This window comes from Suncus etruscus, chromosome 1 (genome assembly GCF_024139225.1).
Source record: "Suncus etruscus isolate mSunEtr1 chromosome 1, mSunEtr1.pri.cur, whole genome shotgun sequence".
Classification (NCBI taxonomy): domain Eukaryota; kingdom Metazoa; phylum Chordata; class Mammalia; order Eulipotyphla; family Soricidae; genus Suncus; species Suncus etruscus.
Genome location: NC_064848.1, coordinates 4822446 through 4848287, shown reverse-complemented (window position 1 = coordinate 4848287; position 25842 = coordinate 4822446). Strand labels below are relative to the sequence as shown.

Sequence of the window (25842 nt, the reverse complement as noted above, 5' to 3'; positions counted from 1 at the left end):
CTGACCTAGTTTATATCCCATATGGTTCCCAGCCTGCCAGGAACGATTTCTGAGTGCAGAGCCAGGAGTAACCCCTGAGTGCCACTGGCTGTGGCCTAAAAAAAAAAAAAAGAAAAAGAAATTACTTCTGGCAGACTTGGGGGAGCATAAGGAATGCTGGGGATTGAACCTGGGTCTGCCATGTGCAAGGCAAATGCCCAACCCACTGTGCTCTGACCCCAGAACTAATCCATTTTTTATTTTTAGATTCAAGGACCAATATAGTCATGGTAGCTTTTAATTTTGGCAAACAAAACTTACTGAAACAAATAAAATGTATTTGCTATAAGCCACGGTTCGTTTCCCATGCTAGGTGAGAGTAGAACATTTCTAGGTTATTTTGGGGGAGTTTTGATAACATTATTATTATGGATTTATATAGAAAAAATTTTGACCATTCCCAAAACAATCCACTAAATCAAACCTAACAGGAAACATTTACCTTTATTTTATAAACAAAGAGAACAGTAGCAGCCATTTAAAGATTGAATCAGTAGGCACTGATGGCCAAAAAACACTATAGAGAGTAGGACACTTGTCTTGCTTGTGCCTCAAGTTGGGTTTGATCCCTGAGACCCAATATGGTTCCCTAAGTGCAGAAACAGGAGCAGCTCTGATCACTGCTATCTGGGGCAAGTAAAACTAGAGAAAGTTTCAGCATAAATCCCTTAGTCATTATTTTCCGCTTATGACAAAGGTGAATATTTGCAACACAGTTTTTTTTAATTGCCATAAACTGAGTTAGAACTTGCAGAATTAACTTAACCTCCTTGGATGCAAGTATTTTTCTGGCTTTTAAATAGATTTTTATATTAAACCTGAAAATGTTGCCTTTTTAATTGAAAACTTATCAATTATTTAGATTACTTGCAGCCTTGGGCTGTTAATTTTATGTGTGTCATAATAATGGCATACGGTGGTTTTGGATATATGGGATACATGGAATATTGCAGTGCGGTAAGGATTTGTCATGACAGTAAGTTGTTGCGTACTGTTAAATAATAACCAACATATTCAAAGAACTATGTTGTCGCACATTAGTACCATTTTATGTAAGTTATTTAGAAGTTGTATTCTTTTCTTCATTAGATATATTTTTAAGAGATAATGAGAAGAAAAAAAGGCCATAATAAATTGTCTTTTAAGAAAATGTAAAGTAATTTGGTCTCCAAGGAGATATTTAATGTATTGAGAGAGAATTCAGCAGCCAAGTGTTATTACAGCAGCATTGTGATAGCTCCCTGCGTTTTGTTATGAGTTTGTGTTAATCAACAATCTGTTTTTATAGCGTAGTTTCTTGTAAGTTATGTTGTTAGGATATTCCACTTCTGGGATCACGGCTTTTCCTCTGACACTATTGTATCTTTTTAATTTCTCCATAAAGTATTTTTTTAATTAGAATTTGAAATGCTTTATTAGGAAAAAAGAAAAGCACCCAGCCTACATATTCTGAAAACTAAATACCTGATCATTGCTAATTATTTAAAGGACCCTGTTAAATATTCCCTTAATGTAGTTTAGATGTTTTTCTCTTGTTTTCCCCTATCGTATTCCAGAGAGATTAAAGATAGTATGCTGCTTTTCTCCCCCTGTCTTTTTGTGTTTGTTGTCCGCTACTACTGACTTCGTTTCCTTAATGGCATTAACCGGCAGTGCTGGGCCTCATTTATTGATTCATCACAAGCTGTATCTATCATTGAGACCCAGTTATAAGAGGGGGATATTTTAATGTTAACCCCTGCTTTTGAGTGACCTTTCATTAAGAAACCCAGCAGTACATCTGCTTTTATAAATGGATTCATATTTGCTTCTGCTAAATCTCTTGTCTAGTACAGGATTTATTATACCTGTTCTCTCAGTACTGAGAAGCTTGCATGAGTAGAGCACAGTATTAACAAGAATAATTTTTTTCATTTTGCCCGTTCCTCTCTTCATACCATTTTTCCACATTGCCAGAAGAGGATGGAATGAGTTTAATGGCAATATCTCCCATTATGGCACAGGCCTTGTTTTAGTGGAGTGTAAGTATTCCCTTTGGCATACTTGACCAAAGTGTGCCTTGTTAGACGGTGGGGACCAAGAGGGAAAAAGAATTTTTGACCTCTGTAGTACCTTGGAAAATGAAATTTGGTTGTATTGTATGCATAACTTAAGAGATTGCTTTTCAAATCATGCAGCTAATATAATTTGAGTTGGAAGGGAGTCTTTGAGATTGTTTTATTTTATTATTTTACTTTGGATTTTGGGCCACACCTACAGTGGCTTACTCCTGGCTCTGTGCTTAGAAATCACTACTGGTGGGGCTCAAGGGTCCATATGGAATGCCCGGGATTGCACCCCTCATCAGCTGCACAAGAGATCTACTTATTGTATCTTATCTCCAGCCCTGTTTTACTTTATAGATAAGAAACTGAGACACAGAATCATGGTTGGTTAGTGGTAATGTTGTTAATGAGGAAGGGACTATTCTGGACACAGACCCAGGCCTTTTGAACTCCATCTCTTCACGCCTCCTGGTTAAAGTCATTTTGGCATCTGTTGAGGTCCTGCTGAGTAAATTTGTAAAATACCATATATATTTTTTTCTGGATAACAAAAAATGAAAACAGTGCTGTTTCCTAGAATGTCAGTGTAGCCAGCTTGAATATGAATATTTTTGAAGTTTTAAAGCTTCTGTTGCTGCTGCATTTTTGCTACAAAATATGCTGCCTACTAAGGAAATGAACTTGAAACAGACTCAGGACCTTTGTTAGGAAATGTGGTTTTCCAAAGAACACAGAGCTTGGAAATGCATTTTTGAAATTGGGCCAAATGAGAGTGAGGGTGAGAAAGAGAGAGCATGCAGGAGAGTTTGGTGTGTGTGTGTGTGTGTGTGTGTGTGTGTGTGTGTGTGTGTGTGTGTGTGTGTGTAAGAGAGAGAGAGAGAGATGCTCCCCTTGTCGGCATACTGACTCCCCCCTCCTATTTATGTGACTTTGTCACTTGTGGCCCGATTGGAACACCACATGGGCCACCATGACCCACCCTCTCTCCATTGAGAAATATTCATTTTTTCATTCTAGTCAAACAGATCTAGTTAGAATAGTCCCAAAGGGAAATGCTTTCAACTCCCCTCTTTGTCTTGTCTGGAACATTTGGGTGACTTCATCCTCAACACTGTGGTAGCTTTTCACTTTGCTCCCTGTGTAATCTGCGCTGGGAAATAATGGCCGCAGCACACTTCTCTGCAGTGACTGTGGTGGGAGTCAGTGGCAGTGGCTGGCGTCTTTGACGTGGCTGGAGTCTGTGACAGTGTTGGGTGTCTGGCAGTGGTGGGTGTTGGTGGGGCATCATTCAGACACTGACTTTCTACTGGCTACTCCCAAAGAGTCTCTGTTCTCTCAGGGTTGGTTTTAGTAGAAAGGCAGAGGTGAATTTTTCTGCTTGTACCAGGAACAATGAATGGAAATTTGCATAAGCAATGTAAAGCTAGTGAAATCCAGTGGCTTGCCACCTAGGAAATCAGTGTGTCTAAAAGTAGGAGTTAAAGAAAGAAAAATTCCTGGACAGGTTGTTTCTCTCTAAATACTTTATACTTCATTTTATATCTATGCATATATGTATATATTACGTGTTCTTTGCTAATTTTCCATTATCTTTTATTTGTTTGTTTGTTTATTGTTTTTTGGGCCACACTCGGTGACCCTCAGGGATCATTCCTGGCTATGCACACAGAAATCGCTCCTGGCTTGGGAGACCATTGGGATCGAACCCAGGTCCATCCTGGGTCATCTGTATGCAAGGCAAAATGCACTACCACTGTGCTATTGCTCTGACCCCTCCCATTATCTTTTAATTGATTTTTTTTTTTTTTTGCCTTACCCATCAGTGCTCGGGATTTTCTTCCCTTGTGTTCAGGGATTCTTCCTGATAGGTTTCAGGGAACCCTATACAGATTAAAACAGAGGTCACTGAGATATACAGCAAGAGCTTTTTCTTCTGTACTATCTCTTCAATGCCTTAAGTTATTGTTTTGAGGATGAATCCCCAGACAAGGAGTTCTGGGACCCACTCACTATGGATTTGGCCATAACTGGGTAGACTATGCAGTAATGCTTGGACCCAGTGGTGTAGAGGGCATTGGACAGTGCTCAGGCAACTAGAACCACACATGTTGGTACTTGGTGGTCTCCTGGGCTATTTCTGATGGGGCCCAGGAGTCCACATGGGTCGCATATCAAATTTTAGAGCCTGAACATGCAGGTCAAGCACACCTGACCACGGGCCATCCATGACTTCATTTGCTTATTTTGTTCATTGCAGTTGAGCAGTAGGCTGGATCTTTATCAAGCACTCTTGGAACTGGTTCAATAACTGCATTCTCTGTTTGCTGTCCGATGGTCCTCTTTGATTTAAGTAGCAGATTCCCTGAAGCAACTATTTAGATTTATGTCCTAAGTATAGCAGGATTGCTGCTGCCCAGAAATGACATTTAAGGTCATTGTGGACATTTCCCCCAGCTCCCCAGAGTGGTACCATGAAAAGCTTCAGCAAAGGAAGGTCTGCACATTTTGGATCCGTTGCTGAATCCAGATTTAAACTCTTGCCAGTCCCTTAAATTTAGCCAAGTTGAGTTTCATCTGTTCTTGGTTGCCCAAATCTCTCTTCAGACCATCTGGATCTCCCCAATGTCTTTTATGGTTTTACTGTGAAACAAATAGTGTTATCATTAAGCTTGGTGAATTTCCTTCTTTTTTTCTTTTCAAGTCATTAATAACTATGTTTCTCCAATAGCATTAGCCTGTCAACCTGCTCCAGACTTATTCCCTGTTGACATTATTTTTGTTTTGTTTTTTGGGTCACACCTGGCTGAGCTCAGGGGTTACTCCTGACTTTGTGCTCAGAAATCACTCCTGGCAGGCTTGGGGGACTATCTGGGAAGCCAGGAATCAAACTGGGGTTTATCCTGTGTTGGCTGCATGCAAGGCAAACGCCCTACCACTGTGCTATCGTTCCGTCACCCTTCCCAAATTGACAATTTCACTGCAGTTGTTTTTTTTTTATCATCAAATAATCCATGACCATAAATGCACGTTGGGCCTGAAGACATGCAAGGAGACAATAGACAGGTTGGTCCACCCAAGATAGGGCCAGTGAGTTATCCAGGAGTAGGTGATCTGAATGAAGCCAGGTAAGTAGCTGTACTTATTTAATGCTCATAATTTATTGGATGTGGTTTTTTTCTTTTTTACTCTTAGAATAGTGATGTTTCCTAGGAAGTTTCCTAGCACCAAAAAGATAATGCTATTCAATGTAAATTATAAACAAATAAGGCTGAAGAGGCCGGAGAGATAGCATGGAGGTAGGGTGTTTGCCTTGCATGCAAATGGACGGTGGTTCGCATCCTATACGGTCCCCCAAGCCTGCCAGGAGCGATTTCTGAGCATAGAGCCAGGAGTAATTCCTGAGCGCTGCCGGTGTGACAAAAAGAAAAAAAAAATAAGGCTGATGTGATCATATGGCAGGTAGACCATTGCCTTCTTTACTGATAGTCCAAATTTAATCCTGGTTTTGCCGAGGATCCCTTAAGCATCACCAGGAGAGATCCCTGAAAAAAAGAGCCAGGAGAAAGCATTGCGTACTATCAGATGTAACACCAAAACAAACCAAAAAAATGAAATAATTGGAAGGAAGGTATAACTAATGTCATCTCTGAATGGTGGCATCATCGAATCTGTAGCTATTTGACAGAATTAAGCTTGCTGAGTCCTTTGCTGGGAAAGCTAATAAATTAAGTATGGACTGCAGATAGTTGGTTAGCTTATTGATTATTGCTCTAATTAACAATTGAGTTACCTATAATGGTGTGCGCTTGGTGGTGTTGGCAAATCAGGAGTTTGTAAATATCAAAGGATAAAACAAGTAATTTTATTACTAAAAGTTGAAACATCAATACAATTCTGTTTAAAATGTTTAGAAGATGATAGAATAAGTATGGGATTAACGTGATCTAGGGTAATTTGATAACGTCAGACTAGGCACTAAGTGAGTTTCCTTTTCCATATTACCATATTTGCCGGCGTTAAGACCACTGGGCGTATAAGACAACCCCCTAATTTTGCAGTTAAAACATAGGTTTATGCCTCTATTCGCTGTATCAGACAGAACGTTCCTGTGCTGCAACTGTATGTACCACCGTGAGCCAATCACAACAAGCAAAGGTCCAAAGGTCATACTGTCATAGACTTCCTCTCTGACTCTGGTCAATCTGAGCAGGCTTTTGACAGTATAGATTTGGGTCCAGAACATCGTCTAATTTGCATGCATCAAAAGCCTGCTCGGATTGGCTGAGTCAGAGAGGCATCCGAGCAGCCTGGCAGTGATTGGTGCAGAACATTGTCTAATTTGCATGCATAAAGAGCCTGCTTGGATTGGCCGAGTTAGAGAGGTGGTCCGAGCAGCCTGGCAGTGATTGGTGCAGGATTGAGTTGGAAAATTCGTTTTGTGGCAAAATTCAGACAATTTTCGTTTAGCGGCATATTGAAACATTTGAAACATTTTTCGGGATATACTTGGCGTATAAGACGACCCCAATTTCAGTTGACTTTTTTTTTTTTTTGTTTCAAAAGTCGTCTTATACGCTGGCAAATATGGTAGTTCCTTTGTTTTTGGTTTTTTTGGGTTTTTTGTTTGTTTGTTTGTTTTGTTTTTGGTGTTTGGGTCACACCCCAGCACTCAGGGGTTACTCCTGGCTCTATGTTCAGAAATCGCTCCTGGCAGGCTCAGGGGACCCTATGGAATGTCGGCATTCGAACCACCGACCTTCTGCATGCAAGGCAAATAAATGCCTTACCTCCATACTATCTCTCTGGCCCCACCATATTAGTTCCTATTTGCCTCTTTCCTTTAAATATCTGTGGAGCACCTCTTATGTATGTACAGGCACAGTAAAAAGCACTGTTTCACAGTAGATTCTTAAGTTTTTGAGACTTAGGTTTTAAAAAAAAATAAAGGAAATTTGTTTATTATTTTCCCAGGCTAGTCATATCATATGCCATTTTACATATAATTTCAGGGCTCTCCAAAAGACACTGGATAATATCTTTGCTACAAGAGACAGTAAAATTTGCAAGATCTGGTGTTTAAAGGCTCTTGGTTCCACCCTTTAAACACACAGGGACACACACTCCCTGTTTCTTTTCCTTGTGAATTTTAGAGAAGGAACAAGTCTTACATTATCATTTGTTTCATACAGTACTGTAGTAATTGAGGAAAGGGGAGGGGATATAGACCCAGTTTTGACAAATCTACCTCTGTGCTTGGTCTAAAATGTCAGTGACCTTGTTTACTGATTTCTATATCAAATTTATTATTATTACTATTATTTGGTTTGGGGGCCATACCTGGCAGTGCTCAGAGTTTATTCCTGACAGTACCAGAAATCACTGTTGGTGGTACTTTGGGAGTGCAGGGAATTGAACCCTCGTTGGCTGTGTACAAGACAGGTGCCCTACCTGCTCGCTATACTATCATTCCAGGTTCCTCAGGTGCTTAAGATTTCCCATATGTTTACTTTTTTTGATTTGGATCATGCTAATCTCTTGGTGAGCAAACTAGGTGTTTACCCCTTTTAACAACTAAAGATAATGTAGCACAAACACATGACATGCCATTCTCAGGACCACACAGCTTGTACATAGAGTTGGGGCCTGAGATCACTTACAGTCTGGTGTGCTCATTTATTCCTCTAGCTGGTTTTCCACACAGTAAATATTTATTGGGTAGCAATTGGCTGGCTAAGGGCTATGCTAGGTGGTTGAGGTGCAGTGGCCATATATCTCATTCCTTCAAGGAGCATCTGGTCCAGAAAGGAGACGAATAAAATAAAGCAAACAGGGTTTAGTGTAGGAGGTCAAGAAAATCTCACAGCAGCCAGTGATAACTGCTGTCAAAGGCTTCAGCTGTATATGCTTGACAGACACACTAGGAAACACACTAGTTAAAGCTGTGGGGACAGAGAAGAGGAAGAGAGGATTGCTGGGTGAAGAAAACCAGAACACTGGGACGAGGCAGCATATGTGGGGGCAGAAAGAACAGTGTGTTTATAGACAAAAGAAGGACAAACTGTTGGTGAGTTAATGTGGTCAGGGCAGTAAGGAAGCAAGTATGAGCTGAGGCTAGAAAGTGTGGGCTCAGGGTGTGGCTGGCCTTGTGCTGAGAGATGTGAGGAGTGAGGAAGATGGGGTAGTAGGAGATTGACTGGGGGAAGCAAGACAGACCTGGATGCCATTCATTTGCAGGTTTTGTGATGTCATTCACTGCCTTGATGAACTCAAGCAACAGAAGCCAAGCCTAAGCCTGGGTCCCTGATTCCCAATGTGACCCCCAGGGGTGCTGAACTGATCCCAGGATTGATGGTCACTTCAATCACACACTTCCAGTGCCATTGTATGATTGTATGCCTGTGTAGGTGTGGGGCGGTGTTTTCTGTTTTTTGTGTTTCCTTTTTTTTTTTTTTATTTTTGGGCCACACCCAGTAATGCTCAGGGGTTACTCCTGGCTAAGTGCTCAGAAGTCGCTCCTGGCTTGGGGGACCATATGGGACACCGGGGGATTGAACCAAGGTCTGTCCTAGGCTAGCACTGGCAAGGCAGACTCCTTACCTCTAGTGCCACTGCGCCGGCCCCTTTATGTTTCCTTAAAGAAGATATATTTGCAGGGTAGATGAGAGCAATGGATAGGATTTTTTTTCTTTTTAAAGAGGGCAGTAGGCCAAATTAGTTTGCAGCTCTGTTCTAGAGCATGTGGGAAAAGTGGGAGAGATAGTTTGATGAGTCTCTGGACCATTCACCAGGTATATTTTGAATCTCACAAGAGAAATGAGGACTATAAATAAAGATGGTTGACTCTTTATTCTGTCTGTCTCTCCTCTGGTAATGGCATGCTCCAAAGTGGCCTGAAGTTAACTCAAGGAGAGTATCTATTGAGCAAGAAGAGAAGGTTGTTGGTGAACTCGGAACTCCAGCACTTAAAGGAGGGATGTGTGGGAACTCTCTACCAATATGAATAAGGCTCAAGAGGGAGGACAGTCAGGGGGTCATTGAGAGAGAGGGAAAAGCCCCTGTGACTTCACATTTTCCATGCTTTAGGTGATATGCCTGACCCACCCATGGCGGCTTGAAGAAGCCAGGCTTGGTACCAGCTTGGTGATCCATCTCTTACCCCATCTCTTAGTTAAATGTTTAGGGGTACGAAATGTGAAGTTAACTATAACCCTTTGACTTATCTATCTTTGTTTTGGGGCCACTTTACTCAGGGATCACTCCTGACATTACTCAGGGGTCCAAAGTGGTGTCAGGGATTGCACCTCGGCCGATCACAAGGCACCTGCCTTCCTCTGTACTAGCTCTTCCGCCCACCTTTTGATTTTTTTTTAAAAGCAAACATGGGGGGAGGCAGTTAGATTGCCTTGAATGAGGCTAACTTTGGTGATCTTGGCACCCCATATGGTCTCCCAAAGCACCACCAGGAATGAGTTTTGAGTGCAGAGCCAGGAGCAACCCCTTAGCATCACCCGTGCTGTGCTCAAACCAAAAGTATATGAATAAATAAACATTAAAATAAATAAAAATTAAGAAATAAATAAAAAGTGTAAATATGCACTTACTGTTCTGAGTACATGGATTGGAATGAAAGAAGGATTTGGGGTAAATTGATGCATTCCTCAACAGTTTGCCTTTTCTTTCATATAAAGATGGTGGGATAAGGATAGGGCTCTGAAAAATGTAAATATAGAGAATTGAGCCTAAGTATTCAGTCAGCAGTACTTGTTGCTGTGTGTGTGACTTGTTCTCTCTCTCTCTCTCTCTCTCTCTCTCTCTCTCTCTCTCTCTTGTCTGTCTCTGTCCTCATTCTTTTTTAAATAGAGAACCTTGTACAATTAAACTGGGCTATTTAGAATTCGACTTTTTTATATGGCAGATTTCCATGAAGAAAAAAGATGTAATTATGATTGAATAGTGCAGTTAGAATTTGAATTAGGTTCATAACAAATAGGAATACTGTTTGATAAACTTGCAAACAAAACAAAGACAAAAAATTTCACTTGCTATCCCCTTGTTGGATCTGGCCCCCTGTTTCAAATTAATTAGATTTTTTTGGATAACTATGCTAAATTTTTCACATTCTTATTAAGATTGTTTAAGGATTTTGGAGAACATCTCAGGGGAACCCTGAAACTAATCTGAATCTGGTTCTGGATATTCCATTAGCAGTCACAAAATTGATTCATCTTTTCCTCAGTTAGCTTATTGATTATTGCTGCAATTACTGTATATAATAAGATTCTGCAAGACATAACAAAAAAAAGTATAACTGCTGTTTATGGCTTCAGTTCGAACATAATATTTTGTACTCTTTAAACATATCCTGTTTATTTTCTTTTTTGGAAAATGCTGATACACTAATTTTTAGGATGTGCTGTACATAATGTTATTTCAATATTCACAGGTTAACTTTTTAAATTTCTTGCTATTAATAATGCACTGCAGTTTATAAATGATAATGTTAATGTTACTGCTGCAGTTTAATTTGGAGTCCCCATAATCCTTTGCAATAGATTGATCAGCTTTACTCTCATTCAGAGGAAACTGGGCTCAGTGAAGTCAAATGACTTCCTGAAGGCCACAAATATTAGAAAGAGGGACAGTCAGCACCGGATCCCATTTCAAGTAACAGATATTTGTTGCTCTGTGCCAAGGTTTGATGAGGATTGAGAAGAGCCAAATGAAAATTGTGAAAGCTAAGTGAGGACAGATTTGGGTGACTTCATTAAGGCTCCATCCGTATTACAGCTCCTTTCCTATCCAAACCTGCTTAGGTGTCCTGGTTTATAGAATTCAGGTGGCCATCTATATGACTGTTTGATTATTGTGTCCTAGAAATTTCACATTTGTCTTTAGTGTTGATTTTACCACGCTCTAGATCAAATTTGGAAAGAATCTCTTTAAAGTAGGCTGGAGAGATATCACAGCCATTAGAATGCTTGCCTTGCATATGGCCTACCCAGAATCGATCCCTGGTATCCCAGAAGTCCCTGAGCTTGTCAGGAGTGATCCCTGAGTGCAGAGCCAAAACCATTGGCTCTTGAGCATTGCTAAATGTGGCCCCAAAACAAAAGAAAAATCCCTTTAAGTGGAGGCTAAATACAGAGGATACAGTATAGTGCAATACAATACAACACAACACAACACAACATAATACAATACAATACAATACAATACAATACAGTACAATACAATACAGTCAGCTCACCAGGAGGACTCTTAACTGTATTTTTATATGTGCCTCCCAAAAGCCTTAGGGTCTGTACCACCAGCCATCTTTCACAGATGTGCCCTCCAAGGAACTGAGTGTTTCCCAGGTCCTTCCTGTGCCAGCAGATGGCCAGTGCTGAGATTCTGAGTTTGAGTCCCCCAATTCCTCCAAGAGCCTGGTTTCTGGACTGCCTTGACAGCCCAAGGATTGGGCCCCTTAGGACCATTCTGGACAGAAGGTGCCCTGCATGGCCCAACATTTATTTCTTAGAGTATGTGACATGGATACAGATCCCAGTTCTTGCATTCCCTTGGCAGAGATCTGAGCCCATGCTGTGAGTTTAATGACCACCCTTTAGAGCAATTCTCTTCTGTAGGGTTATTTCCCTGTGTGGAATAGAAGATTCTCTGATAAAACAGGTACTAATCAAACCCACTATTTCTGCAGGAGGAAATGTTCCTTGGAATTAGAATTGTACAAAGCAAATGCCACATCCCAACAACTGGGATGTTACAAGAGATTCTTCATATATATAATTTTTTGCATGTTGCTGATAAGAGTTCATACATAATACTTTACAACCTCAGCATCTCCTCCTCCCCCCCCCCAGTTGAATGCATCCTTCCACCACAGTTGTTGTTCCCTCCCTGTCCTTCCCCCCAACCCCCTTAGGAGGCATGCTTCCTACTGGAACTGTTCTCATGTTCTTTGTTTGTGTTGTCTTTGGGCGTCTGTTATTCACTGTTATATTTCTTTATATCTCTCTTGTGCCTATGAGAGATCATTCTGTATTAGTCTCTTTCTTGCTGGATGGCTGATTTCACTCAGCATGATTTTATTCCAGGTCCCTCCACATATTAGCAAATTACATGACTTTATCTTTTCTGTGTTTGAGTAATATTCCATTGTGTAGATGTACCATATGTTCTTTATCCACTCATCTTTTCTTTTTTTTTCTTTTTTTTTTGTTTTTTCGGGCCACACCCATTTGATGCTCAGGGGTTACTCCTGGCTAAGTGCTCAGAAATTGCCTCTGGCTTGGGGGGACCATATGGGACGCTGGGGGGTTGAATCATGGTCGCGATCTTTCCTTGGTTAGCGCTTGCAAGGCAGACACCTCTAGTGCCACCTCGCTGGCCCCCACTCATCTTTTCTTAAACATTTGGGTTGTTTTCAGATTTTGGCTATTGTGGATAGTGCTGCAAGGAACTATCCATTATGTTTTGGAGAATGTGAGACATTCTAAGAAATGGAATTACTGGGTTAAATGGAAGCTCAATTTCTAGATTTTGTGGGAGTGTCCATATAGTTTTCCAGAAAGGCTGGATTAGTCACTATTCCCACCAAGAGTGAATGAGGGTCCCATCTCTCCTTTGCATAGGCATACTTAGTGCCAACATTGGACTGCATTAATCTTCATTTCAAGAGATGTTTGCAACAGAAATTTCTCACAATTCTAAAATAGATGTAGTTTTTGCAGATCTGAAATGGTTGTGAGAACCCATATTTATTTATTTATTTATTTTGTGAGGCAAATAAATAAAGTTGGAAAACAGGTCAATTTCATGCATGCAAGGTTTTATAGTAGGAAAAAAATGCATTGCTCCTGTCTGACCCTTTACATTGAGGTTATTTGTTTTCAAACTTGACCCCCAAGCAGCAGTTCCACACAGTGGTATAATTAATTTGTTAGATAAAGCATAAGGATATTATATTTGTTTTGATTTCTAGGACTGTGGCCAAGTAATCACCAGAATTACCTATTGTACATAGCAGTTAATTAAAGAAAAGCATTAATAGCCAGTACGGCTGTTGTCTCATATCAGTATAAAAAGGTAGTAATTTTTTTGACAGCCACTGATTGGAAAGTTGCTTGTAGCCATCCAGAAGCAAGGGGGGTACATGCTGTGGATCAATAACCGGCAAATTTTCCATTAAAAAGAATACCTGAGCAATGTCCCAAATAGCCACTGGCGTCTTAATTTTCCATGGAAGCCGCCGGTATTTGTGTGCCGGGGACAAGTCATTCTCGGACAATTTTTCCAGACTACTTGTTAACAGTTATTGCTGTCCCAAAAGGTTGACAGTCAACATGATTGATATTTCATTTACTTGTCATCACAGTTTGAGTAATGGCAAGTGCTATATTTTTGTAGTTTTAAGGAATAGAGTCTTCTGAAAGACACTGGCCTTCACAAGCATTCCAGGGCACATGGAACTGTGTTTATGCTGTGTTTATGTAAGTTTTTACATGGTTAGTTGTGGGTTGGTTTCCATCACAATTAGAAAGTGCTCAGAGAGACCATATACTGATAGGAGTTGATAGAAATTAAAAATGCACCTTTGTTTTCAAAACAATGCATTTTTCTTTACTAATTTCTGATTGACAAGAAGAGATGGAACTTCACATCTCTGCTTTTATTTTTATTTATTTCATTTTTGGGGGGTAGGCCATACCTGGTGATGCTTAGTGGTTATTCCTAACTCTATACTCACGGGATGGCATGGGATGCTGATGATCAAACCCGGATCAACCACAAGGCAAAAATACCCTACCTACTGTACTATCATTCTGGGCCATCCATTTTGTTTTGTTTTGTTTTTTGGGCCACACCCTTTTGATGCTCAGGGGTTACTCCTGGCTAAGCGCTCAGAAATTGCCCCTGGCTTAAGAGGACTATATGGGACACTGGGGGATCGAACCGCAGTCCTTCCTTGGCTAGTGCTTGCAAGGCAGACACCTTACCTCTAGCGCCACCTCTCCGGCCCCATCCATTTTTTTTTTGAAGGTAAAAAATTATATTGGAAAGTAGAGGAGAAAAGAGAAAGAACTCCCCATGTGGGGAGGATCTTAGTATAGGACTAAGTTTCTATCCCCTCTTATGAGAATGTACGAACGAAATAGAAAGCCTGTCTAGAGTACAGGCAGGGGTCGGGTGGGGAGGAGGGAGATTTGGAACATTGGTGATGGGAATGTTGCACTGGTGATGGGTGGTGTTCTTTACATGACTGAAACCCAAACACAATCATGTATGTAATCAAGGTGTTTAAATAAAATATAAAAAAAAATGTTGGGCCAAAGCGATAAGCCAGAGAAGTAGGGCTTTTGCATTTCATGTGATTGATCCAGAATGGACCTCAGTTCAATCTCTAGTGTCCCATATGGTCCCCTGAGCCAGGAGCGATTTCTGAGCGCATAGCCAGTAGTAACACCTGAGCATAAGCAGGTGTGGTCCCAAAACCCCAACAAAATGTTACAGGAATTTCACAGAATTTTAATTTTATTGAATTTTAAAAATATTTTGGGTAAAAATATTTAGGGTAAATGATTATTTTGATAATATTAATCCTTCAAATCCACGAAGAAAGAATGTGTTTACATTGTCTTGTGTCTTCTTTTATTTTTTTTTTATCAGTGATGAATAGTTTATATATATGTTATATAGATGTAGAAATCTTTACCTCTTTTGTTAAAACTCATTTGTAGGTAAGTTTTTGAGGCACAGTTGTGAAGAGAATTAAAAAACAACTTCACTTCTATTTCACTGTTAAGTTTAGTATTTAAAAAGTTTTTGTAAGGTTTTTGTGTTTTCTAAGTATAGTTTCATGTATCAGCTTTTATATTGCAAAATAAATGATGACCAGAAATAAATGACACTCCCCACTCACTGGAAAAAAATTATATAAATAATTTATATTTAATATATATACACACATATATAACAACATATGCTTGTTTTGTGGATATGTCTTCTAAAAAGAAACTTTTAAGAATTTCAGTAAATGATCAAGGAATAATTTCCTGAAAATATAGTTGTTAAAGAGTATATGTGTGCTTTTAATATAAAAGAATTTAAATAGGGGCTTCTACTCTATGTAAGCCCCAAGTTCTAACTTTGTTGGGACTTTTCTTTTTTTCTTTTTTTGGTGTTTCAGCCACACCCGGTGACACTCAGGGGTTACTCCTGGCTATGCGCTCAGAAATCGCTCCTGGCTTGAGAGACCCTATGGGACGCCAGGGATCGAACTGAAGTCTGTCCTAGGCTAGCACACTCAAGGCAGACACCTTACCGCTTGCACCACCACTCTGGCCCCCAAGGGACTTTTCATTATTAATATTTTTTTCTACTGAGATTATTACTTCATTATCTGTCAGGTGTTGAAAGAAGTGAGGGTACAGAAGTCATCTCAAACATTAAGTGAAGAGATACTTGGAAATATTCACAGTAAGGAAAATGGGAACCATGCCATAATGCAACATACTGAATGAATTCATGTCTATGGAATGGTATAAAACTTTTACATTATTGGAAAACAAATTTTGTGCCTGGAATATTAATGTTAAATTTGGTCTAAAATGTTGTCTCTTACTCTAAAACATAAAAGATGTGTTTGCAGAAGCTGGAGCAATAGCACAGCGGGTAGAGCATGTGCCATACATGTAGCTGACCTGGGTTTGATCTCTGGCATCCTATATGGTCCCCTGAGCCTTCCAGGAGTAATTTCTGAGTGCAGAGCCCCAAGTGCTGCTAAATATGCACCCCCAAAATATTTGCATGAAACCAGACTCCTTTCTAAATATTTTTTTGTCACATTTGGCAGTGTTCAGGTGTTACTCCTGGCTCTGTGCTTAGAAATTACTCCTGGCAGGCTCGGGGACCATATGGGATACAAGGCATCAAACCCCATCAGCTGCATGCAAGGCAAATGCCCTATCTGCTGTGCTATCACTCTGGCCCCTCCTTTATGAAATGTTAAAAATTGTTTTCGTTTTTTTTTTTTTTTTTGCCACACATGGTGGTGTTTAGGGCTTTCTCTTTTTTCTGCATTCAGGAATCACTCTTGGTCAGTGCTTGGGAACCTATATAGGGTGCTGGGATGGAACCATAGTTAACCATGTGCAAAGCAAATGCCCTACCGCTGTACTGTTGCTCTGGCTTGGGCTTCTTTTTAAGAAACCATGCGAATAATCTTTGGGTGAACCATTTCTTGTTTGTTCATTCTATGGTCTTTGGTTAGATTTCTATTTTGTTGTGTTGTGTTGTGTTGTGCATATACATGTGAATAAATTTTTGACTAACTGACATGTAGGTGCAGTTTAAATATGAGGATTTTCATTTTGCCAGATTTGGGGAAGATATAAATTGGGAAATTTCCTGTAATGTGCTTTTTGTGTCATTTTTAATATATGTAACTTTCTAAATACTTCTGTAAATTAATACCATCTAAAGTCTTAACTGACACATTTACCCTTAAAGATAAATGACATTGTTGAGAAAGGGTAATTAACTTTGTTCTGGACTTTCAATCCTGAGTATTCACTATAGTCATTTTGGTCTGCAATTGGGAAAAGTATTCTCAAGACTGATATCCATGTACTAGCAATTTACAAAAGTAGTATGAATTAAACAACCCATAAGCGTCTGTTCCAGTATTCATATATTACTGAGTAATCTCTTTCTATAATCTCTTTGCAGTATTATTCCACAGTAATGGAGCAGCAAGTAAATGGACAGTTAATAGAGCCTCTGCAGATATTTCCAAGAGGTAATGTTGAACAAATTCTAATCAACAATGATTATTTCAGTAAACTGTTTCATCAACAGTTATGTTTTCCCAAGGTTTAAATGCACATAACATGATGTTTAGCTCTTAATTTGAAAAAACAAAAGAAGTATTCATTATCGTAGGGATTGCAAGCTATATTATAGTTATGGCAGATAAAATATCTAATTTAGTAGAGTAAATTAAACTAACTAGATTGGTTTTTGTTTTTGAAGTACATACTTACATTGGTTTAAAAAAACTCTTAGGGGGTTCCATGTGCTTTCTAAACCAAGGCAAATAAATGACTTTAATTTTGGATATTTAAAAATTGTGGCTCATGATATTAGCCAAAACTGCAATGAAGGATAAAGCATTTAGCTGTATAGAAATTAGATTTACCGAGACTTTTGGAGAGGAATTTGATTTGATTTGGTCTGAATTTTTTCAGGGGATGCGTTTTTTCTGAATCATGGAAAATCCTCATAAATTTGAATTAATTATGAAATCTTTAAAAAATTTGAATGGATGAGTGTGAGTCTTGATGAATCATCCAATCAGATGATTTTCTTTTTCCCTTTTAGTTTGGCAAAGCTAGCCTTGTATCAGACATGATAGTTGAATTGTATATATTTACATACATAATTGTACATAATTTTTATTTCAAATTTTGAATAATGGTAAAAAAAACCAGTAGTTTAATTATATGAACTCCCACTTGGAGCTCATGCTTTCTAGCTAACAAAATAGATAAAGAAATTCTCTAAGTAATTTTCCTAGATATAAGTGAATTAAAATAATTAAAAGTTAACTTATCTTATTAACTGATACTATACAAATAATCTTGGTATGAGTTTTCCAATGAAACATTTTAGGTTTTCATTACCTGTAACTCTGAGATTTCAATGTCAGGTTAGTAGATCCTTATTTACATTGATAAAGTCTTATAAATCTTACGAAGTTCTAGCCAGCCCACAAAATTATCTGTGTTCCAGAACAGAAGTCTTCCACACACCAAAAAAAAAAAAAAAAAAACCACCACCGGGAGAGTAAAGGCTCCTGAGCAAAGTCTAGTGTTGATCCCATGACAGTATGCTCCAAGGACAGAGAAACCCCATATCTCTTAGGCCAAGTGAATTCCTTTTCGAATGACCCCAATATTTACTGTGCCAGGGCAGGAGGGAAAAAATAAAAATACAAAAAGCACAAAACTTTGGTTATTATCTATATATTTTTTACCTCCATTTATTATTGTTGTTATTATTTTTATTCACCTATCTATTTTGGTCGATCTCTCTGTCTGGGAGTGATTATTGAAATTGTCCCCAACCATACTTATATTTTCTCTTCCTTTCTTTTCTTTCGTTATGTGCTATGCCATGTTTCTCATTTCAAGACCATGGCGTGTTTTTTTTGTTTGTTTGTTTTTGCTTGTTTTGCTTTTTGTTGTTTGTTTGTTTGCCTGTTGTTGTTGTTGTTGTTGTTTTTTTGTGGTGCTTATCGATATAGCTCAAGCCCTTACTAGATATTTGACACTTCTTTTGGTACTGGTGGAGTGTTTCACCTTCTTTTTCTCCATCTCTCAAATCGATGATGAGAGCCTCTAGAAGGATTCCGCCCAGTTTCGGGGTATTAGATCCTTACCCCAGTTTATTACTTTTTTCTTTTTCAAACAAAACCACGCAACTTGAACTAGCTAGTCCTGCCTCCAGTTAGAGGGGGAACTAAGGGAGGCATCAAGACCAAACAGGTGCAAGACTACTAAGTTGTGGGTTAGATACAGAGGGGACCACATATTCTAGCCGACCTGGGATGAGGGAAGAGGAAATGGGAGGTAGGACAGAAACGGAGGTGTAGGGAGGACAATTTGGTGATGGGAATCCCCCCTGATTTTATGTAAATATGTACCTAAAATATTATTGTCAACACTATGTAAACCATTATGATCAAAATAAAAATTAAAAAAAAATTATCTGTGTTCAGTTTTTGTAGTATGAATGTGGGTGAGTGATTGGACATACTCAGTAGATTAATAACTATTAAAAAGATAAATAAAATGGAGCTACTAACAGTGGGTCTGAGATAAGAATTATGATTAATTCAAATCCATGCATGGCAGCTGAAACACTAAAACTAAAACAGAAAAAGATAAGTCAAAAAAATGTTGGCATTTCTGTATATTAGACCAAAAACAAGGATACAAATTGTTTCTTTATAATTTTAATGACCAGAGAATTTGAGGAATTTTCACAAATTATTTTCAGGGTTTTTTTTTCCCTCAAGGGAATTTTTTTTTTTTGGTAGCAGAAAATGTCCATTAAGCTTCCCTATTTTATGACATTATAGGTTCATTCTTGTAGCAAACTATTTCAGTACCTTAGTAAATTCTGTGTAGTGTGCTATGGATCTTCATTATTTTACTTAATTTTTTGTTTTGTTTTGTTTTGTTTTGGAGTCACACCCAGCGGCGCTCAAGGGTTACTCCTGGCTTTGCGCTCAGAAATAGCTCCTGGCAGGCACTGGGGACCTTATCGGATGTGGGGATTAGAAATCGCCATTAGTCTTGGGTCAGTTGCGTGCAAGGCAAATACCCTACCTCTGTGCTATTTCTCTGACCTTGGATTTTCTTTTTTTGTTTGTTTTTTTTTTTGGGGGGGGTCACACCCGGCGGCGCTCAGGGGTTACTCCTGGCTCCAGGCTCAGAAATCTCTCTTGGCAGACTGAGGGGACCATATGGGATGCTGGATTCGAACCAATGACCTTCTGCATGAAAGGGAAACGCTCTACCTCCATGCTATCTCTCTGTCCCTGGATTTTCATATTTTTTAAATAAAATATTTTCTTCTTTTCATGTAAAAGCTTTTCAGATTCAGTTTGTTTTGTTTTGTGAGCATTTCTTTACTTTTTTAAGTTTTTGGCCACACTCCTTTGTACTCAGGACTTAATCAAGACTGTGCTAAGGGATCATTCCTAGAGGTACTTAGTGAGCCATATGTTGGTGCAGGAGATTGAATGAACCAGGGTTGACAGGCCAAATGAATCTTATCATTTGATAAGAACCTACACAGTTCTCCAGCCATCTGTTGTGACCAATGCTCTCTCTCTTTTGGGAGGGCCTCACCCAGCAGTGTCCATAGCTTATTCCTGGCTTTGGTAGTGTTCAGAGGACCATATGGGATGCTAGAGATTGAACTAGAAAGATCAGCCTTTTACCCGCTGTACTATTGCTTCAACCTTATAATCAGTATCAGTCTTTTTTTTTGGGGGGGCACACCCAGTGACACTCAGGGGTTACTCCTGACTATGTATGCACTTAGAAATCACTCCGGTCTTGGGGGACCATATGGGACACTGGGGAATTGGTCAGCTGCATGCAAGGCAAAAGCCCTACCGCTGCATCATTACTCCGGCCCAATATCAGTCTTATTGTCCACATCCTTATGTCCTTTCCATAAAGATGCTAATAGCCATTTTTAGACATCTGCTCTGTTCAGACTCTTAGTTGTGTGCTCCATGCCATCATTTCTAATTAATTCTCCCTGCAGTTCTGCCTGTTAGGTAAATTTGACTATTACTTCTTGCATTTCATAGATGAGAATATTGAGGTTAAGAGAGTCACATAGTTTTTCAGCAGCTAACAGCCCCTTTGGGTAAGAATTTTCTTTAAATTATGATTTGCTTAAAGGGGGAGGGCATACAATTTAAAATAGTAAATGGAGTGGAGACTACATCGCAATGGTTTCAAGGGACTTCTTAGAGTACATCTTAAGGTAAAGTTCCTTAAAAGAAGAAACTGTATGAGATGTGTCTTATGCAGTTTTAGTACTAAAACTTAGAAAATTCGATCCAGTAAATTACTTAATGGCACTCACCAAAGCGAAATGAAAATTTTTTTTTTAATATAAGATTCAGCCTGCCTCTCTCTGTGACATTTTTGCATGCTGTGGTATAACTTTTCAGTATTTGGGGTTTTGTTTGTCATTTTTTTTTTGCCATCTGCTTTCTTATCAACAGATTGTAAGTGAGGCTGTGCAAAGACATTTTGCGTGTCTTACTTAAGACTGCATTGCCTGCTTAGTTAGATGCTCTTTCAGACCTTGGATTGATTCCACGGTCAGTACCAATGTTAGAAAGAATCTCTACACTGAACAAGTGAGAAAGATGGAAAAAAAACAGCTGTGTTCAAATGCCAGAGCTCTTCAGTTCAGGAAACACAATTCCCAGCTCATCACTCTTTTTTCCCTGTTGTTAAATTACATATTAAATGCTGATAAATATGAAAATGTGTTAGTGGGGCCAGAGAAATAGCACAGCGGTAGGGCATTTGCCTTGCATGCAGCCAGCCCACGATGGACCCGTAGTTCAAATCCCAGCATCCTCTATGGTCCCCTGAGCCTGCCAGGGGTGATTTCTGAGTGCAGAGCCAGAAGTAAACTCTAAGCACCGCTGGTTGTGGCCCAACCCCCTCCCAAAAGTGCTAGTATTACAGTGACCTTTTATTTCATATCTGTAGGAAATATAGTTATTAGGTTTTGCTTCTTAGATTTTTCAATTATAAAGGTTTGAGGAACAAGGGATGTTAAGGTAAGAGCCAATGCCTAACTCAGTTTCCTTAAATAGTAGCTTTCTTTTTTTTTTTTTTTTTTGGTGTTTTTTTTTTTGGGTCACACCCGGCAGTGCTCAGGGGTTATTCCTGGCTCCATGCTCAGAAATTGCTCCTGGCAGGCACGGGGGACCATATGGGATGCTGGGATTTGAACTGATGACCTCCTGCATGAAAGGCAAATGCCTTAACTCCATGCTATCTCTCCGGCCCCTAGATAGTAGCTTTCTTATTAAATGAAGTGTATGAATGTACTGGCTGGGTAGTGGAGTGGAAATTCTATGAAGTATTGTCTTAGGAAGTCTATTCAAGTTGTTTTGGTTAAAAAGTTCATTTTCATTTTAAGGAAAGATTTGGTATATCTTAATTTTAATGTGTTTAGATCACATAAAAATCTGATTAGGATTTAACTATATCAGCTAGGAAAATAACACAATAAATTTAAATATAATTGAAATATATAAAGTTAAAGCAACTGGTATGTTTTGTAATATTTATTTACATGGTTTTATTAAACAGCTCATTTTCTGGTAAGAAACAGAAGAAAAATACACATACCTCTGAGAGAGGAGAGGAAACAAATCATATTCATCCTTCCCCAAACAATCAATCAAAGTTGACAGCCCCTTAACATACAATATGTAGGGAGCTGTAGTTTTCTGCTGGAAGCAGCCTATAAACATAGGCAAGCAGCTTTGTATTTTTAACATTTGACGAAGAAACATTTATTGGGTTGGAAAGTATTGGATTGGATTAGAAACCTGTAACTCAGATAGTGTTATGAAATTAGTCCCATTTTTCTTGGCACTTTTATATACTTGGATATTTGCAGAAGTTAAGACTTATAAGAAATGTAAATATGATTTAATAACAGTTGCAATATTCTATTTAGTGAATTTAATTTTTTCTTTGGAAAGGTAATATTCACCAATCATTTCACCCTACACTATCCATTGGTCTTTTTGACATTAAAAGTCTCTCTCACTCTCCCCAACTCTAAATTATACTTGTTTTCAAGGTAGTTTAAGTGGGAGCAAATATAAAAAGTAATAAAGTAGGGAAAGATGGTAGAAATTTGAATTATGAAAGCTCTCTAATAAATATTGGTCAGTTAACTTGATTTCTAGATGTTTTAAGCAGAAATTGCAATCTCTCTGAGGTAGTGGTCTCCGAAAGCTCTGTGCATTTATAAATGCTCACTCCTGCAAGTTAGAAACCCTGGTTCATAATTCCCACTCTGGGTGTTGGGAGCCACTTTTCAATCATTTCTCTCTGCTAATTTTGGTGTCACCCTCATTTCTTTTTAAACGATTCATTTTGAGCAAATTTGTAAATGGCCCTGATGTGTTCTACAATTTAGTCAATTACTGTTTCAGCCTGCAAGCCTCCTGGGGAACGGAACATACATGGCCTGAAGGTACGAATTTCAATAATTGTTTCAGTAAAGTTAGATGGATTTGTAATGCTGTGTTCCACTTATTGAAATGTCAAATAAAACTGCACTTTCTCAAGCTCTGACAAGCCATCCTTTTTCTCCCCTTTCTTCTTCTTGGTTTTTTTTTTTTTTTTTTTTTTTTAATGGGAGGTGGAGGGGATTCATCTGTAGTGTTTGCTCACTATGTGTATATATTTGGATAGTGGGGTGTTGGTGCTGCATTTTTTATTGTTTGGAATCATTTTTGCTAGTTTGTTTCTTTAGGATGATCCTGGGTACTGAGCTCCACAAAGATTTATTTGAGTGCAAATATAGACTTCATTTCAGTGATTAATTAAGCACATAAGCACATTGCACACAGAATACCCCCCTCTTCCTTTTGACATATTTATGCCAGAAACATATATCTATTTAATGTCTTTTCATTGTTCTGTGTATTTTGAATTCTGGATTTCTGCTTAAGGCAGAAAATGTGCAAGAAATGCTTGCTATTGTGTTTGACTCAAGGATTTTATAATTAATTACTTGGATCTTATTTTTCAGTGAACAAGAAACATTTTGCAGTGTTTTTCTTGGGTGTAGAACCAGAGAGATAATGTTCACTGCTAACCACTGCATGTATTATTATTAATTATTATTATTAATATTTTGGGTCACACCTGGCAGTGCTCAAGGTTGGCTTTTGGGCCACACCCAAAGTGCCCAGGGGCTACTCCTGATGCAACTAGGAATTACTGCTATCAGGGCTTGGAGGACCTTATGGGATATCAGCTATTGAACCTGGGTTGGCCATGTACAAGGCCTCTATACGACCCACTGTACTACCTCTCCAGCCCCAACTGAATATATTCTTAATGCATTTTGGAGAGTATTTACTTTTGTGGATGCAACAAAGCAGTAACAGTAGTTTAAAATTTTCTCTCTAGAATTGAATTCAGTTCTTCACAGTAAAATGAAATGTTCCCACTCAATCTTTTCTTTTCCAGCGCTACTTGGACATATGAATAATGGCTGGCATACAGTATTATGTAATATGCAGGTTTTTAAATTTTGTAACCTAGATACTCAAAGACTGCAAGCTTGGGTCTATCTAGCAACAAGCTAATTAACCTTCATAGTGGAATGAGGAATTTGTGGCAAATTACAGGTTAATTAGAACTGTGTCCTCAGACCATTATACTGATCAAGATTCTTTCTTGTAGGTGAATACCCGGGCTGGGCCCTCTCAACACAGCAGTCCTGCCATCTTAGATTCTCTTCCAGGCAATAGGTGAGATTCCCTTGTGAAACATGAGCACAATGCACAGTTATCTGGTTGGGGGAGGATGGATCTCTGTTCTGTAAATTTGTTGGGTTTTTTTGGTTTGTTTTTTTGTTTTTATGGACCACACCCATTTGATGCTCAGGGGCTACTCCTGGATAAGCACTCAGAAATTGCCCCTGGCTTGGGGGGACCATATGGGATGCTGGGGGATCGAACTGTGGTCCTTCCTTGACTAGCGCTTGCAAGGCAGACACCTTACCTCTAGCGCCACTTCTCCAGCCCCTTGATTTTTTAAAGCATGTGGATAATACCTTTAACTAGTTTGATACTTGTACTGATACTGGATTGGCAAGAAAGGAACTCTTTAGAGAAAGATGAAATTTGACTTGCTAACCATTTATTTTAGTCTGGAATGGTTTTACTTCTGTCTCCAGATTACATAGGATATTCAATGTCTTTTTCTATGTTGTGCCTTAATGCTCTGGTATGCAGAGTGTGTAAAGGTTTTTTGTTTTTGCTTATCCATATTTTGTCAGTGTCAGTGGATGCACCAGCCTCTTTTCATGAAAAAGTCAAGGAGAGGTCAGATCAATAGTACAGTGGGTAAGGCTCTTGCTTGCCTTGCGTGCAGCTAACTTGGGTTTGATCTTTGTTATTCCATAAGGTCCTCCAGGCACCACCAGAATTACTGAGCACAGAGCCAGAGTAATAATTTGGGGCATTTCTGAGTGTGGCCCCCAAACCAAACCAAACAAAAACAAAATAAAACAAAATGTGTCAAAGAAAGAGTAAAGTGATAACATATAAAGTAATTGACTATGTGACTCACTTTTGTATTTTATAAAAAGACGATATTATAAGAAGAAGATAACATGTATGAATCCATGCTAATATTGTCTTCAAACTGAAATGGATTCTAAAGACTTGAATCTTTTCGAGCTGTGTTTCTGATACATCTGAGAAATTCTTTTCAGATGATTAAGTTACAGAAGTGACTTCTTTAAGCTGATAGAATTATAGTTCTCTTTGGTAACAGATTCAGTTTTCTGCTAGTCACAGCACATCACTACTTACAGATGACACTGTGGAAGTAACTGCTCTGTGTATTATGCTCACAATTGGTAATGTAAAAGTGAACAGAGCCTGAAAACTTTCAATGTATGCCTACTTTTTCTTGGGTTTAGGATCTCAGCCAATATTTTCATAGCCCTGTATTGTTTGAAATGTGGTTTTGGTTTTTGTTTTTCCTTAATCTAACTCTGTTTCCCCCTTTCTCCCAGAGTGCTGGTTCTTTTGCTTTGGTTCTTTGGCTTTACTGTTGATCACTTACAGGCTCTTCTATGACTCTTTACTCTCCTGACTCCTCTCTACAGGTCCCTTTCTTTATTGCTTTATTATAGTGTCGGTGTGTCTACCCACCAGCTATCCTACTACAGGCACACTAATTATACTTCGAGTTTATTTCATTTATTTATTTTTCATTTATTCATTCATTCATTTTGGTTTTGGGGCCACATCCAGTGGTGCTCAGGGTTACTCCTAATTCTACACTCAGGAATTACTCCTGGCAGTGATCGGGGACCATATAGGATGCTGAAGATCAAATCACAGTCAGCAACATGCAAAGCAAATTCCCTACCAGCTAGCTATGCTATTACTCCA

At 38.9% G+C, this 25842-nt stretch overlaps 1 protein-coding gene across 1 annotated transcript in view; it reads left to right on the top strand.

The window, feature by feature from the left end:
* Window positions 1–25842, top strand: part of MAP2K5 (mitogen-activated protein kinase kinase 5) — a 261121-nt gene that overhangs the window by 31682 nt on the left and 203597 nt on the right. The window contains exons 5-7 of the mRNA XM_049782784.1: window positions 16812–16881; window positions 22858–22898; window positions 24119–24186. Of these exons, the coding sequence (XP_049638741.1) occupies window positions 16812–16881; window positions 22858–22898; window positions 24119–24186 (179 nt within the window). The remainder of the gene's footprint in view (window positions 1–16811; window positions 16882–22857; window positions 22899–24118; window positions 24187–25842) is intronic.